Raw genomic sequence first — 16459 nt, 5'->3', positions numbered from 1 at the left:
CCCGAGAATGACCGAGATTATTTATGGACAACCAAGTTTTGTCGAGACAGAAGACCAACAACTTGATTCAAGAAGACCAGATTCTGTGTAGATTTTCGTTCAACAGTGTTTTTATTTTTATTTAACATACTAAAGTACTTATACCCATTTTTATATAAAATAACTTGAATTTTTATACAATTTAATTGCCAATATATACCTGTTAACATACCCTTGATTTTCAGTGTTTTAATTTTCTTTGTTTTGTGTTATTTTTTCCAACAGTGTCAATGCATCCATCCTTCATTTCAGTGCGCGACATATTTATGTAACATCCTATTTTAACAACTTATGGTACCTGTGAAAATAAATTTTATTTCTTATCTATAGCACTGTGATATAAAAATAAATAAAATTCATGATTAATAAAAACATTGCAAAACAATCTGAAGTATAAATGGGTGCACAATTATGTTTAAAAATAAAGTTTACAAAGTTTAAAAAGTGCAAATTTGAAGATAGCAATATTTTGAAAATATTAAATTGCATAAAAAAATATATCATTGAGTAAATAAAACCACTAATTAAGACTTTTAATAAATTGCATAAAGCAGTAAAAAACTACAGTGTAGAATTTTGGAATACCGTATGTAAAATTATTAAATTAATTACAATTTTTTAATGACTTAATTTCACAATCATGGCACCAAGTAATTGTACAATAAATCCAAATACTCAGGAATAATATTTGAGTTAATTAAAATTGGCCAAGGCAGCCAAATTTTCCATAATTTAAACCTTAAAGCATGAGTTACAATCCCCGACCGATCCGGCCAAAATTTGATCGGTTGTTTAGAGCTTAAAGCTTTTCGAACAACTGAGGATTGGAACGTTGAACAAGATTGACATTGTGGGTAGATTTTCCCCTTTAAAGCTTTGTCTTTTTTTGAGTAGAACGAGACAAGAGCTTGAGGTGGAGAATGATCGGCAAAATAGAACGGCATCGGTTTACTTTTAGATGGAAAAAATTTGATCACAATTTTCCGCTTTAAAATGTGAAAAGGAGTGAATGATTTGCCGCAAGTGTGACACCCAGCTTTGTGGCCCATGGCTTGTATCTTCAGTTTCTGTGAGTTACTCACCTTGCTCACTGGGGTATGAAGGGGAATTCCCTGGCCAGAGAAGGCCCCAGGATGTAGAATGTGGCTTGGAAGAGTGACTTTGAAAGTTCCAGCTAAAATAATAAACTGAACAAGCGATAAAATTGTTCCTGATACAAGCTCATTTTGAGTTAGCGAGGTTCTTGGATAAAGTCCAATAAAAATATCATGAGCAGTAACCGTGGCAGAACTAGATGCCATGGCACTACATGTCACCGTTAACATGCCACGTAAACCAGCAAATGGTGCATGCGCCGATAAATTAAAATTTTTCCATACTAAATGTTGAAATATTCCAATCACAGCTGGAAATGTGATCATTCCACATAATGAAGCTGCAATATTCTCTTTAGTTGCTAGGTTACACAAGTAATTTCTTTCACATTGTGACAAATAATTAGCAGCAACTTTCATTTTACATTTAAGCTGTTAAAACAACTAAAACTTGTGTTAAAAAAGCGCAGATGGATTATGTAGATAACCTAGAAATAATCAGAAATAAATATTTCGAATAAACTTAACAAACACCCCTGCTTGCCAAAAATAATTCTACAAAGTTTTTTTTATATAATCCTACGAGATCTACAGTAATTATCAATTATGACGTAGTTATCACGGCTTGTGTCACTAAACAATGCAACACTTTACTACATAATTGTTACGTAAAAGTTTTATAACAAAATGGGAAAACCCCTTTTAAGTAAATACTTTAGTAAACACTTTTTATTAAACTTACATTAAACATTTCTATGTAAAACATAAAAAAATGTTCAAAATGTTTAAATAAAACAGTTGATATTCCAAAAATTTAAAAATTACATTTAATATAACCAGTACCAACTCGGCCTTTTAAAATAACGTTTGTCACATACAATGGACAAATATAATAAACAACCTACTGTTCAGTAGGACGCTTCATACTATTGAACAAATATGTAAATGAATAAAAATATTTATTACTAGTTTTGCAATAAGTACAACATAAAAAATGAAAAATAACGATAAACATACAATAACGAATATTCACACACAACTATTAAAAGAGTCAAATGGTGAAAATAGAAAAGATTGTGCGGCACCTTTATAAGGCTGTGCATATTTTAAACACCAAGATAGAAAAAAACGCGCCACGCATGGCGGAATAACATTTAAGATGAAGTTATGATGGTAGTTTAAAGTTGACTACCAAGTGTGTTTTTGTTGTTGAGAATAAAACAACAACATTTACGTGGGCAACAATATTGGTTTTGCAATATTGAAACATAAAAGTCATTGGATAATGACTTCATTATGTAATTACGTCACAAAGAAGTGACGTCATCGGATAGTGAAATCATCGGATAACAACATCGTTGATTGCTTCACAGAAAGAATCCAAAAAATCTCAAAAAAAAAGAAAAAATTAAACATGTTCTTTAGCTAAGCAATTATATATACATTAAAATAAAAAATTAATTAAAAGTTATTTATACAAATTGCATGTACACTAAACTTTTATTTTAATTAGAGCAATTATGTTAAGGAAATAAATTATCAAGTTTTATGGAGTAATATATTTAAACAAACCAACTTTATTTAACAAACTAATTATTATTAGTTTACACCAAAATAAACCTCCATAATTATTACAAAAATTAAATATTCAAATAACAAAGCTAACAGAATTAATTTTAACAAGCGTATTTCAACAAATATCTAAAAAATAATGTTTAACTAACAAACCAAACAAAATATAAACTAATCCGTTAATAAAAATAAAAATACACAATTAATATCTAATAGCTTAGTAATTAATCATGGGTTACCTCTATTGTGGTCAATTAAATATTAATAACCAACTAACTATTAGCTAACAAATCAATTTGGTAAGCCATGCTACCCTGCTTCTGTATCCCAGTGCGCCCACTAGCGGCTGCACAAATATGGTATGTAACAACACCTGGCAGCTAGTAACAATATAGGGAAATTCCCTAAAAGTGACGCAATTATTAGTAACTTAATCTGACGTGGTAACTAAAAGATGCAAAATGACGTAACAACTAAGCGACGCAAACTGACGTAATAACTAAAAGACGCAAACTGACGTAAAAACTAAAAGACGCAAACTGACGTAAAAACTAAAGCGAACGAAGCGATGTGTTGCAACACGCGCAGCGAATTTAAAGTTAACGCAAGACCGACGACTTGTTTAATCTGACTAGGCTGATCCTAGTATTAGGTCATTTGAGTATAATATCCCAAGTCAACAATATCTTAAACTTAACAAGTGGGGCCATTGCCTTAAGGGCTATATTGTAGGCCTAATTAAAAAAGAAAAAAATACAAAAAATTAAAATGTACAAGCAAAAGGTATAAATAAATGTATCATTATTATTTTTTTAAATAATATTTTTTAAAAAACAAGTATCTCACCTGTATGTTAAAGGAATCACCTTTCTTGGTCTTTTCCTCACAGCTCATCAATACCTAAATTAACAACTACCTTAGGGCCACATCCAATTCTTCATTTCCTCATCAAATCACCGTAGAATCGCCCTTCCTCCCTGCTCCTGTAACAACAAGACTTTTAGTTACATCTCAAAATCTTATTATATTTACATTTATTAAGTATATAATAAACAATCTTAAAAATTATCTATGACGTTACCTTCCTTCCATTTCTTGTGACGTCATCTTTCATTCTTCTATTTCTTATGATAAAGAAACTGAAAAATTTGCAAATCGTGAGTCGCTATTCAACAAAATAATTACTTGCTATTCAACCAGACAATTCTTAATTAGATTTAAATAAAATTTACCATTATAATTAAAGATACATAAAAAACAATTAAAGCGGTATCTTCCCTTTTTATGTTGCTCGCTGAACTTGTTGTTTCTTCAAATGACGTCAGGTTTCTTTTTTTCCATTCTTCGTGACGTCATCCATATCGTGACGTAATCCATTTTTGCAACCCCATCGACTTTTCGGGACGTCATCTACCAGACCTTCGTGTTTTGCAAGATCTTTATCTGAATTCTTAAACAGAAAGCTAGGGGCAGTTATCCATGTCTAATTAAAAACTTTATATTAAATTAAACACTTTTAAAATGGTGTTACACACTGAATATGCGGACTGTTAAACGCAATTAGCCTAGCAGACATTAAAATAACGAGTGTGTCGACACGCGCGCGATCCTACCCCTAACACGTTGCTTATTCAGATCAACAACACCATATAAACTTTATACAAGTTTTTATAAAATTAATATTATAACAATACAAAATCAATATACTTAACCCGATTTGTTGAAATCCACTTTGTCGAAGCACCAATCTTCAAGTTAAATAAATATTAACAATAAGTTACTTCTGCAAAAAAATAAACATCATTTTTTAATTACTACAACCACGTGGCAGCTGAAATTCTAATATAAAAAAAACAGCCGACTTTTACATTTACAAAGTCAAACTAAATGTCCTTTTAACTAAAATTCCTTCCCTCCAACTTTAACCTTTATAATTCATTCACCCGATAAATGTGAGAACCAATCACAATCGACCACACAGCGATGACGAGTTTCAAATGACGCATAAGCATTTTTAAATGAAAGTAAAACTGCCATGGGTAATGTATTTTTTTGCTGTAATAAACTACCCATATAAGATTATTTTTAACTTTAAATCAAACGTAATAAGGAATTATATTTATTAATTAATAAACTAAGTTTTATTTTGTGCCCAAAATAAACCCATACTAAACTACTTTACTTCATATAAAAGTAGCCAAACTAAAAATATTTCTAAAATCCTTCCACGTGTTTTACCAAATTTCTGACGCAAGGAATGTGCACTAATTAAAACGACGCCTTAATTAAGAGTTGCATCGACGCTTGCTTTGTCGTCTAGACTTTAAACTTTGTTTTTTTTTGTGAAATACGTTTGAAAAGATTTTTAGGGTATATAATGCAAATAAAATTTAAAGAATTACAATTTTGTATCGCTTTTTGTTTCAATATGTACTTGCAAAGTTTCGTGTTTTCGTGGCATTCTACTGTTTACAGCATATGTACATATATATCTATTTACATATTTTTTTGTTTAACTATTTGTTTAACTACTACAATGAAAAAATCAAAATTAAAAAAAATGAACACTAAAAGTGCAAGTACTTTAAAACATTAATTTAATAACAAATTAGATGTTTAAAAACATGGTCAAGTGATATTATATAAACCTTGCGTTAGTTAGCCAACAGTATTTTAAGCATTACATTTAGACAATTACTGCTAAAATCATTAATTTACTGCATACCACTCTTTAAAAATTACTAGCAATTCATAATAACAGTTACTTTAACATTGCATAATTAAATAAAATAAATATATAAAAAATATATAAAAATTTAAAAAAAACAGTGAAATTGTTGGTTAAAATATGAAGAACTAATTTAATAACAAGCGGGTAAAAAATTAAAAAAACTGTTTAAAAATAAAATTATAAATTATTATTTTTCGCTTAACATTTCTTTAACATCACTTGCTGGTACATTGGAACCCGGGTTTATGTTAAGTTGTTGAACCTTGTCAGCTAACATGTTCGAATCTACAATCTTGTTTCCCACAATTTTGTGGCCTTTAAATATAAATTTAAAGTTAATTAATAAACTGCATCACATTCTACACAATTGTTTAACCAAAATTAAAAACAACAATACAAAGATAAAAATATACAAAAAAAGTAGACCAAAACATAATTTTTTTAACATATATTGGATAACCTGATGTCCCAGCTATTTCTGAAGATACTTTCGCATTGTCTCCATGAAAGTTGTATATTTGCTGCTGTACTGCACTTTGATGACTCTCTAAATATTTACAAAAAGGTTAAAACAAACCAAAATACAATTTGCTTTGTTGTTAAGTTATACTATAACACCTGTAATATTTAATTTCAGCAAAAGCCTTGATTTAATGACAAACCTGATGGTTGTATGGAAATTATAGGAAATTGAAATTGACCATCTTCAATTTCTTCCGTCGTAAGATTTTTGACTGAGTAAGTAAATACTTTTCCTGAAAGATTTGTATTTTCAAATCCCGGTTTGGAATTAAATGTGATAAGATCAGATTTATTTACTGTGCTGTTGTATTTCTTTGAAAAAAGTTCCGAATTTTGATCAAGAATTTGGAACAACACTTTGTCTTTTTGTCTGAGATTTTTATGCAAAATTTAATAAATTAGTATAAAATGCTGTAAAACTATGTTAAATTGAATTATAAATAAGATTACCTTATTGGAACATCTATAATAAAAACTCTTTTTTCATTTGACTTAAAGCGACCTTCTGTGTCCATAACAAACAAAGTTAAATTACAATTTGGTGGTTCATGGTAACAATCAAATATTTGTCGTTTTTCTGGATTACTAAGATATTGATTTATTCCAAATATCCAAGTTGTTATGACTTGAAACCTTTAATTTAAAAAAAAAATTAGGTGGAAATTAATAACAGAATAAGATATTTAATATTTACCAAGATAAATGATCAACTTGAAACTGAATTGTTCGAGAATCTCTTAATATAACTTCAGCAAGATCTTGCCAAACTTCTCTGTCTTGACTTACTTGAGGCTAAACAAATTGCAAAGAAATATAATTTTGTAGTCCTTACCTTTTGTTTGTTGTGCATTTCACTTTTATTTAAAAAGTTAGTAGACAGAAAAATTTAAATTTAGTAAAACTAATTTGTTCCTTTTTTGCCAAATGCTAATAGAAACAGAGCATAATAGCCAAAAAATCAAAACTGTTTTAAAATGGTTTTTACTTAAAGCAAGTTGCTCATAAATATTTGACAAGATTTTACTTTAAAGTTCTGTATCATTTAAGTTTTGTTCAGCATTCTTAAAACAAATTTCCAAACGAATTAATTACCATAACAAAACAGGTTCCAGTTGTTGAGTAAAATGGGGTGGAAAGAGATATTGTAACTGGAACCTTAAACTTTAATCCATGTGGCAAGCATTCAAATTGAGGAGTCAACAAATATGTTGGGTTTTCCTAATAAAAAATTAGTACTGTACATGAGTTATTGGTAATCAATCAATAATAATGAAATTGTTTTGCTTTTACTTTAAAACAAACATAGGTACAAAATATGTAAAATTATTGTTAATATAAAAAAATAAATAAAAATTAAATTAAAAAAATAATTTGTTAAGGCAATTACCTTGGTGGGAAAAGTAATATCATTACAACAAACAACATGGACAGTAATTTGAACATCCTCATCAAGTGCACCTTCAGGAATATCAATGTAACATCCTGATACTTCAACTCTACCTCCTTTTACACCAACTATTTGACTTGTAGTGTCTTAATAACAATATGATCTATTTTAATCTTAGTTTATCAAAAAAAAACTGTAAACAATCAATAAAAACCCAAATTAACTAAACTGATTAAATCAATAAAACTAAAGATAAAAATTAAATAAAGTATTATGGCAAACTTACCAGATTTATCCTCATATATAACTTCAATTCCTGATGCAGTTAAATCTTCAGCCTTTAAACAACAAAAAAACATTTAAATCATATTTGAATTTTTTAATGGGTTAGTCAATAATTGTACACATAAAAATCACCTAGTTTTTTAATTACCTGGCTAGTTTTTAGTGTTACTGGTTTGGTTAATGATTGATCAGATTGATCTTGTGCGATGGAATATTTTTCTGGCAAACCAGAAACTCCAAATATTTTAGTTGTTGGTAAATTTAGCTGCATTAAATATTATACAACACATATCACATTTCTCATAACATTATTTAAAAATGCCAAATTGTATCAAAAACCTAAAAATCATAAAATTAAGCTACAAAATACAAAACCTATTTACAAACCTTTGCATTCTTATTTCTTGCAACTCTCAGTAATTCTCGTCCTTTAAAATCAACAACACAACCATAAAGATTCAAACTTTTAATTTTGTGCAAACAACTACATAGATTTGTAATGTCATCAAGTGAGAGTTTTTTGTAACTTAGGTTCATAAAACTAACCTAATATTTAGTAAATTTGTAAAATTGTTTCATTACAAGTACTTACTAAAAAAAACTAAATCTATAAAATAAAGGATTGTTTAAAACTAATTTTTAAATATCTTAACTAATTTAAAACAAAAATTGTACAAGAACAAAAAAGTATTTGTTTACCTTTATGTTTGATTTTTCTTTTATTATCGGAAGAACTTGGTGAGAAAACATTGTTAAACTGCCATCCTTAAAAGTTAGATTACGTACATCTAACTCCAATGGTGTAATTGAAAGTTGAAGGATTTCAACGAGACTTGTAACATCATTGGGATAAAGATCACCACCGATACGAACTTTTAAAGGTAAATGTTTAATAACCCAATCTGCAAGTTCTCTTCCATATTCTTTTGTTAATTTATAGAAAGAAACAAGATTTCGTATATACCTATGTTTTAAATAATAACTAAGGGAGTTCAACAAAATATTTCTCTTTGGTGCTAAATCAGTTTCTAGATCCAACATCTTCTTTACCTTCTTTGAGTTTTGTTCATTACACAAACCATAAAGAAATTTGCACACATTAAACTTGAAAGTTTTTATTCCTAAATCTTCCATTAACCAGGTAAATGTGGATTCAAACTCATCCAGAGAAAGAGGTTGAATCATGTAAACTGCACAGAAAAAGTCTTGCCAATCTAAATTTGAATATTTCATGTGTTGTACCCCTTTAAATAGGTTTTGTCTAGTTTTAGCATTTTCAAATTCTTCAAATCTTCTCCAGTGATCAACTTTTTCAGGTCCAAAGTTTTCAAATACAATTTCTTTTTCCATTATTCCGTTGTAGGCTAGTTTAGTCAACTTGGTCAACTCTTCACTGCTGGTCTGCCCAGATTTAAAGCAGTCTTGGGTAAATGTCAACATTTTACTTGTCATTGTTGTGGTTACAGAAGGATCATCAGCTTTATTTGCCTGAATAAAATAATCAGATTTTATTTCTGCAGTTTTAACACATAAAATTGAATTTCTACTTAAATTTTGACAAAAAAGTTAAATTGAATTATAAAAAGTAAGTAAGGCATCTTTGGATAATTTATTATCTGCTGTGTTGTTATTGTTAATATTAATATCATGACATTATGTTGCACACTGTATTTTTTATTACCAATGATGTAAGTTACTTAGCTTTTTGTTCTTTTTGTTAAAATCTAGGGTTAAATCCTATTACATTTCAAATATTTAATATAATAAATGTAAAGTGGTATAAAAATAAAAGTTGTAAATAAACTGGTATGGTAAACTGGTAAATTATTGTTCCATGCTCTCTCTCTACATAGAAGTTTAGAAAAATTTTATATTACCTGAGTAAATGTTGACTTGACTATATCTGTAGTTAGTTGATCAGATGGTTCTTGTAGGTTTAAATAATCTTTAGGTAAACCATAAACACCTTCTATTTTAGTTTTCTAAAAAAAATTAGCACTTTAATAATAAGGATCTTTTATGTTATAAGTTACATGTCATTCCAAAATAAGTTTTATCAGCATACGTTTAATAAATTAAATGAAATTTAGCACAAAAATAGTTATTTAAAGCTAATAGTAAATTCAAAATAAATTAGGTTTTTGTAAAATTGAATTATTTTGCATTAAGTTTGTTAATATGTTTACTAACCTTTGCATTCTTATTTCTTGCAACTCTCAGTAACTCTCATCCTTCAGAATCAACATCACAACCATAAAGCCATAACATTTTAATTTTGTGCAAACAATTACACAGTATTGTGATGTCATCAAGTGAGAGTTTGTTGAACCAAAGGTCAATGGAATGAACCTAATATTTAATAATTTATTTAAAACAGAGAGTTACAATAAATATCAGTTTTTTCATTTTTAAATATTTTAACGAATTTATTTATATTTAAACAAATACTTAAAATACAAAACTCTATTTACATTAATAAATTTCCTAAAACACATTTAAATAACAGAATTTTACTATTTACTTTCTATGCTACAAATAACAAAGAATTATTTGTTTACCATTATGTTTGATTTTTCTTTTATTATTGGAAGAACTTGGTGAGTAAACATTGTTAAACTATCATCCTTAAACCTTGCATAATAAACATCTAACTTCACTGGTTTGGTTGAACTTTGTAATTTGTCAACAAGTTCAACAACATCTTTTGGATAAACATTTCTTTTAACTTCAATCTATAAAAGTATAACATGTTAGTAATATATTTTGTAATAATTAGTTTAATACTTTTAACAAATTTAATTTTTATTTAATAACCAACTTGAATTTAATTATTAAAACAAGTAGAAGGGTGGTTTGTTGTTATTGGGAGTTTAATAATTTATTGATATAAATATAAAATCTAACACAAAAGTTATTCCAATTTGGATTAATTTTTTAAGTTTGCTTTAAATTTTTAATTTACTATAACAAAAAAACTTGATTTATGAATTTTTTAATTATAAAAACAGGAAAACTAAGTTATGTTGTAGTTCTTACATGAAATCCCCATCCACTTGAATTTATTTTTATAGGAGAATGGGTATCATCAAGGAAAGTGATGGGCATGATCTAAATTATAAATATTAATTATATATGTTTGTATAAAAGCTTTCATTATAGTAAAACCTTTAAATTTTTTTTTATTAGTTCAAGCTAGCTTAAAAATAGATTTATAAACAAAGTCATTTGTATAAATTTAAGAAATATATATAGAATTATTTTTTATTAATTAAAATTAAACAAATAATTTTGAACCACATGTTATTGCAATAATTAAATGCAAAAAACTTAGTATATACATTATACTAGTGGTCACAACCACCAGGCCCAGGCCCAGTGCCAGTTTGTCAGCCGTACGTTATCGAGCCACATACTTTTTCGAGTTAAAATGCTTTACAACAGAAAGGTGATTAGTTTGCGATTTGTAAGCTTATTTTGTCTTTAAAACATTAAAAAATGTTAATCATCGATTTGATATAGGAATTAAATGCTTTAAACTTGATACATTTTTATTGGTGAACATTTGGATTTTTTAAAGTCTGTTCCGCAAAAAAATATTCAGTTTTAAATCGTTTCGCAATGCGAAAAAGTTGCTGACCCCTGCTCTATACGGTTTAAACTTTTTTAAAAACAGATCAAACTGTCAAGCTGTTTAAAAGTAATAAATAATGCCAGACAAAAATTTTTAATTATCTACATCTTTTGGATTGGTGTTGTTAACATAAATTAATATTTTAGAAGATTGCAAAGAAATATGTTTTTTTTGTTTATTAACTTTGTCTTAAAAGTTTTATCTAAACTTACGGAAGTTTTATCAAATTCTTTCTCCCACTTTGCGGGTTCAGTTGTTTTATTTTCATCCAACTTTTTTATAGTCTTTAAGTCCTATACACCATAAAAAAACAGAATATAACATTTTTAAAATAAATTTTAAATTGATTTATATTATTTTATTTGTACATTAAGTGTAAATGGTAATTCTTCATACAAAAGTTTGTAATGTTTATAGTGCCATAAAAGAGCCGAGTTTTCCAACTCCTACACCATGCCGTCATTCTTTAATAATTTTATTCTGCAATTAACATAAAACTCACATAAGCTTCAGGTTCAAATGTTTTGTGACTAAATTCCTTTCTTTGTTCCATAGGTTCAGTTGTTCCAGCTTCATCCAAAATCTTCTCCTTTAAAGTAACTGAAACATTTTCGTCCAAGTCCTGCAAAATCATAAAATTTGATTAACATTTTAATATACTTTGTTAATTAAAATTATTTAAAGTAAACAGTTGTTATTGCATGATGTATATTTACACAAAAACTCATGCGAGCTTGTACTACAGGTAGTAGTAAACTACGAGATGTGGGAAGTTAGAGGTGCGGTAAAGATCGAGGCCATTTGTAAAGGTTATCAAAAAATCGCTTAATGCAGAAATGGGTGGAATTTTTTTTCCCTAATCTTCCCTTGCGTCTTATAATCGATTTTACATGATTGCTCAACCTTTATAGTGAATCCTACATCATCCCTTAGCTCTTTAGGTAAATACCAAATTTATCCCATACAAAATAATTTCATTCTGTTCCGCATTCCGCAAATTTTTGTTAATGTTTACATTTGGTCCCCATCCCCTATTTTAGTATTGTTAATATTGGTGTCTCGTTATTTAAATTCAATTAAAAAAAAACTTTTTTAAAAACAGATCAAACTGTCAAGCTGTTTGAAAGTAATAAATAATGACAGACAAAAAATTTTAATTATTTACATTTTTGGAGTGGTGTTGTTCACATAAATTAATATTTTAGAAGATTGCAAAGAAATATGTTTTTTTTGTTTATTAACTTTGTCTTAAAAGTTTTATCTAAACTTACGGAAGATATATCAAATTCTTTCTCCCACTTTGTGGGTTCAGTTGTTTTAGTTTCATCCAACTTTTTTATTGTCTTTAATTCCTATACACCATAAAAAAACAGAATATAACATTTTTAAAATAATTTTCAACTTGATTTATATTATTTTATTTGTACATTAAGTGTAAATGGTAATTCTTCATACAAAGTTTGTATTGTTTATAGTGCCATAAAAGAGCCTAGTTTTAAAACTATTACACCATGCTGTCTTTCTTTAATAAATTTATTTTGCAATTAACATAAAACATACATAAGCTCTAGGTTCAAATGTTTTGTGACTAAATTTCCCTTTTCGCTTTATCGGTTCAGTTGTTCCAGCTTCATCCAAAATTTTACCCTTTAAAGTAACTGGAACATTTTCGTCCAAGTCCTGCAAAATCATAAAATTTGATTAACATTTTAACACACTTTGTTAATTAAAATTATTTGAAATAAGCTGTTGTTATTGCATAATGTATATTTACACAGTAACTCATGCGAGCTTGTATTACAGGGATGTACTAAAATATGAAATGTGGAAAGTTAGAGGTGCGGTAAATATTGAAGCCATATGTAATTGTTAACAAAAAATCGCTGAATGTAGAAATGATGATTTTATTTATCCCTTGCGTCTCATACTTAATTTTGACTTATGTCAAAGAAAAATAACATGTCAAAGAAAAATAGGTTTAGATAACATTTTGCAAAAACTTTTAAAGATTATTTAATTTAAAAATAAATAGTGTTACATTATTGACAGTAGTTTAAATTACAATCCAACAATAAGGTTATTAAAACAAGTAGAAGGGTGGTTTGTTGCTATTGGGAGTTTAATAATTTATTGTTATAATGAGAAAATCTAACAGAAAAGTTATTCCAAATTGGATTAACTTTTTAAGTTTTTCTTTTTTCATGTTAAAGATTTAGTTTTATCCCAATTTTCAATTTTAATTAACATGATCTTTAATAAGATAAACATGATAGTTACCAAGAGTGTAGTTCTTAAGAGCTTACATTTGATCGACGTGTTGTTTGCATGGAAGAAGATTCTGCTTTCGGTTTAAAAAACTCCCAAATTCGTTGAAAAAAACCTTTTTCATTTGGTGGTTTCACGATGTTCTTTAAACATAATAAAAAATTTAATTTTTAACAGAGTCTAATATACAACAAAAACATACTATTGCACTTGTTACAGCACCTTAAATATAAAAAAATCAAATATTAAAAAATATATAAACATATATGCCACATTAAAAAATAATTATGAGAACTGATAATTTTAAAAACATTTCATTAAAAACAAGAAGTTTAATAATATTTTCAACTTTTTAAAACTAAATTTTTCCTAATAGTGTCAAATATTGTTATAATTAACACAACACTTAAAAAAAAAAAAATTATTTTAAGCAATCAAAACATTTCAGTTTGTGTCCTTACCTCATCTTCACTTTCACTTGAATTTTTGGACAAATCAGAAAGAGAATGTGAAGAAATCTGTTTAATAAAATAACAAAACTATAAGTTTATTTTATTTTTTGTATATATCTCATCCTCGATGTGGAAAGGTTAAATGCGCGATTTAAACATAGAGTAACATCAGTTACCCTGACCCGGTCTCGAGTTGACTTTGGCAGTTTGGAACAATATAGAATATAATTACCCAAAAACTACGCTACTGATTAAGTGCTTGCTTTGCTTAGCAGGAGTTTATACCAGTTACAACGCCTTACTCAAGGACACTTCAGCATGAGAGCAGTGGGAATTGAACACAGGACCTTATGTAGTATAGGAAGTGTTCAATTACAAAAAAGAATAGCCTATGCAATAGTTTTTTTGCGTTACATTATTAGACCCAATTTATTTAATATTGGCCACCACTATGATAATGGCATAAAAAACCTTTAAAATTTTATCAACTTTTAATTTAAGTTAAAAAAGTATATATATTAAATATAACATATATGCACTTACATCCATAGTTGACTAAGGTGTTGTAAACTTTGATAAAAAATTGTTGAATGTGGGACACAATTTTGATACTTTGCTGCTTGATGTGGAGAAATACAGTATTAACTTTCAATGCCAAAAGGGATGCGGGATCGACTGTAAAGTGCAAATATTAATGCAGACAATGTTTAAAAATTCTGTTTCTTTTTGCAATTGTTGTTAACTTTTACGTAACGCCTCACTATAATTCTTTTTTTTATATATACCTCAATGGTGTGAAGGTCGACTTCGAGTTGTCAGATAACTAAACTGCAAGGTTCACACCGTTAATAGCACCTTACTTAAGAGTGCTACAGCATAGAGACAGAGAGGAACAAACTTAAAACCTCATGTAGTGTAAGAAGTGTTCTGACCACTCCACCATGTTTGTACATTGCTGAGAGATATGGAAAATGGTAAATGCAGAGGAAATAAAGCAGGATTGACTTTTAAAATTTATAAAAATTTAACCCCGTTATCAATCTGCGTATTTTTAGTAACAATACATACGGACCAACTAAATGTCACTTATTTTACAGTTTAATGTCAGCTTTCAGCATTATCCTGCATACTGCGTCTTAGTACTATCCATTTTGTATGTGTGTATAACTGCGTGACGGTAATTTTGTTTAAAAAAACGAAAATTGGATTTTTATGTTTAACGAACTTATAACTAACTATTCAAACTTTTCCGCTTCACTCGTTACCATAACAACACTCTAAGTTTAGCAGTTACGCAAATCTAAACTCAAAAACTCGCTCAACTGCAAGAATGCTGCCCAGATAATGTCGACTTTCTGCGTGTTATCCCCAAAAAATGTCTATATCAACATCGCTACAGCAATTGCGCTGAGCCTAGCTAAGTGTAAACGACCTTTGTATTACGGGGTAGTAATAAAATAGAAAAAAAATCGCTTAATGCAGAAATGGGTGGAATTTTTTCCCTAATCTTTCCTTGTGTCTTATAATCGATTTTGCATGATTGCTCAACCTTTATAGTAAATCCCACATCATCCCTTAGCTTTTTAGGTAAATATAGAATTTATCCCATACAAAATAATTTCGTTGCGTCCCTCATTCTGCCAATTTTTGTTAATGTTTACATTTGGTCCCAAATCCCCTATTTTAGTATTGTTCGTATTGATGTCACTATTTTAAATTGAATTAATATCAAATTTTTATGTAGCAAAAACTTACATCCATGATTTAAGAAATTATTCGTTCATCGACTGATATACTTCAAAGTTTTTCTTGCTTAAAATCAAAGATATTTTGAGTTAAATTTTCTAACAACCAAACTCCTGTTTCCTAGATCAACTTATAAAGATAAAAAGTCAAATATTGTTAAAATTAATATAATTAAAAAACAATTATCAGATCAATCGTAGGCGTTGCGTTTGTCGAACTACTACGATTATTCGATGATTCTTACATAATAATACACTTATTTAAGCGAACAAAAACTATTATTCTTTAACGTCACAACGATTAATTAATATTTAACTTTCAATTCTGACATCACTAAGTTTCTGTTTATGAAGTTTTACAACTATTTGTTTTGGCGTGTCTCCAGTAACCGATTTGTGACAGAATTTATAACCTCTGTTTTTTATAGAAATAAATAATAATATTGAACTTAGATTTTAATTAACTTAATATAATTAACGTAACAAATAAAAAATCTTAACAATTTTTTATTATCTAATGTTCGATAAATAATTTGTCAATGAGCTTTGACTCAAGAATTCACATCATTTATATTGACTTAGATGCTACAACGTGGAAGCGCATAGGCACCTGTAGGGGCTGTAGTAAAGCAAAGTATTTCGATCATTGCACTATGCCGACGGTTAACCTACGATAACATTTACAATTAATTTAGGTACGAAGTATCGCATTAATGGGTTGCTACCAGTTGTTTTG

The 16459-nt window shown here is 28.2% G+C and overlaps 2 protein-coding genes and 1 long non-coding RNA gene across 3 annotated transcripts; all 3 read right to left on the bottom strand.

The window, feature by feature from the left end:
* Positions 1 to 677: 677 nt before the first annotated feature.
* On the bottom strand, positions 678 to 1553 carry LOC145760352 (uncharacterized). Its single transcript, XM_082574217.1, has one exon. It carries the CDS (start codon positions 1551 to 1553, stop codon positions 678 to 680), a length of 876 nt encoding a protein of 291 aa, XP_082430343.1.
* A 4001-nt stretch (positions 1554 to 5554) lies between these two features.
* On the bottom strand, positions 5555 to 13047 carry LOC145760351 (uncharacterized). Its single transcript, XM_082574216.1, has 20 exons — positions 13036 to 13047; positions 12822 to 12941; positions 12533 to 12613; positions 11764 to 11883; positions 11474 to 11554; positions 10667 to 10738; positions 10189 to 10362; positions 9821 to 9853; positions 9508 to 9612; positions 8330 to 9118; positions 8018 to 8176; positions 7779 to 7895; positions 7632 to 7683; positions 7346 to 7491; positions 7051 to 7176; positions 6653 to 6750; positions 6409 to 6591; positions 6099 to 6328; positions 5897 to 5983; positions 5555 to 5751 (listed from the first exon to the last, which is right to left on the bottom strand). Exons 1-20 carry the CDS (start codon positions 13045 to 13047, stop codon positions 5624 to 5626), a joined length of 2913 nt encoding a protein of 970 aa, XP_082430342.1. The 3' UTR covers positions 5555 to 5623.
* Positions 12829 to 15803, bottom strand: LOC145759582 (uncharacterized). Its single transcript, XR_014286533.1, has 6 exons — positions 15734 to 15803; positions 14764 to 14933; positions 14522 to 14653; positions 13988 to 14044; positions 13539 to 13669; positions 12829 to 12941 (listed from the first exon to the last, which is right to left on the bottom strand). It is a non-coding gene; the product is annotated as an uncharacterized LOC145759582 (long non-coding RNA).
* Positions 15804 to 16459: the final 656 nt, after the last annotated feature.

The sequence above is a fragment of the Corella eumyota genome, chromosome 7 (assembly GCF_963082875.1).
Source record: "Corella eumyota chromosome 7, kaCorEumy4.1, whole genome shotgun sequence".
NCBI lineage: Eukaryota > Metazoa > Chordata > Ascidiacea > Phlebobranchia > Corellidae > Corella > Corella eumyota.
This window is presented reverse-complemented; position numbering and strand designations above follow the sequence as displayed.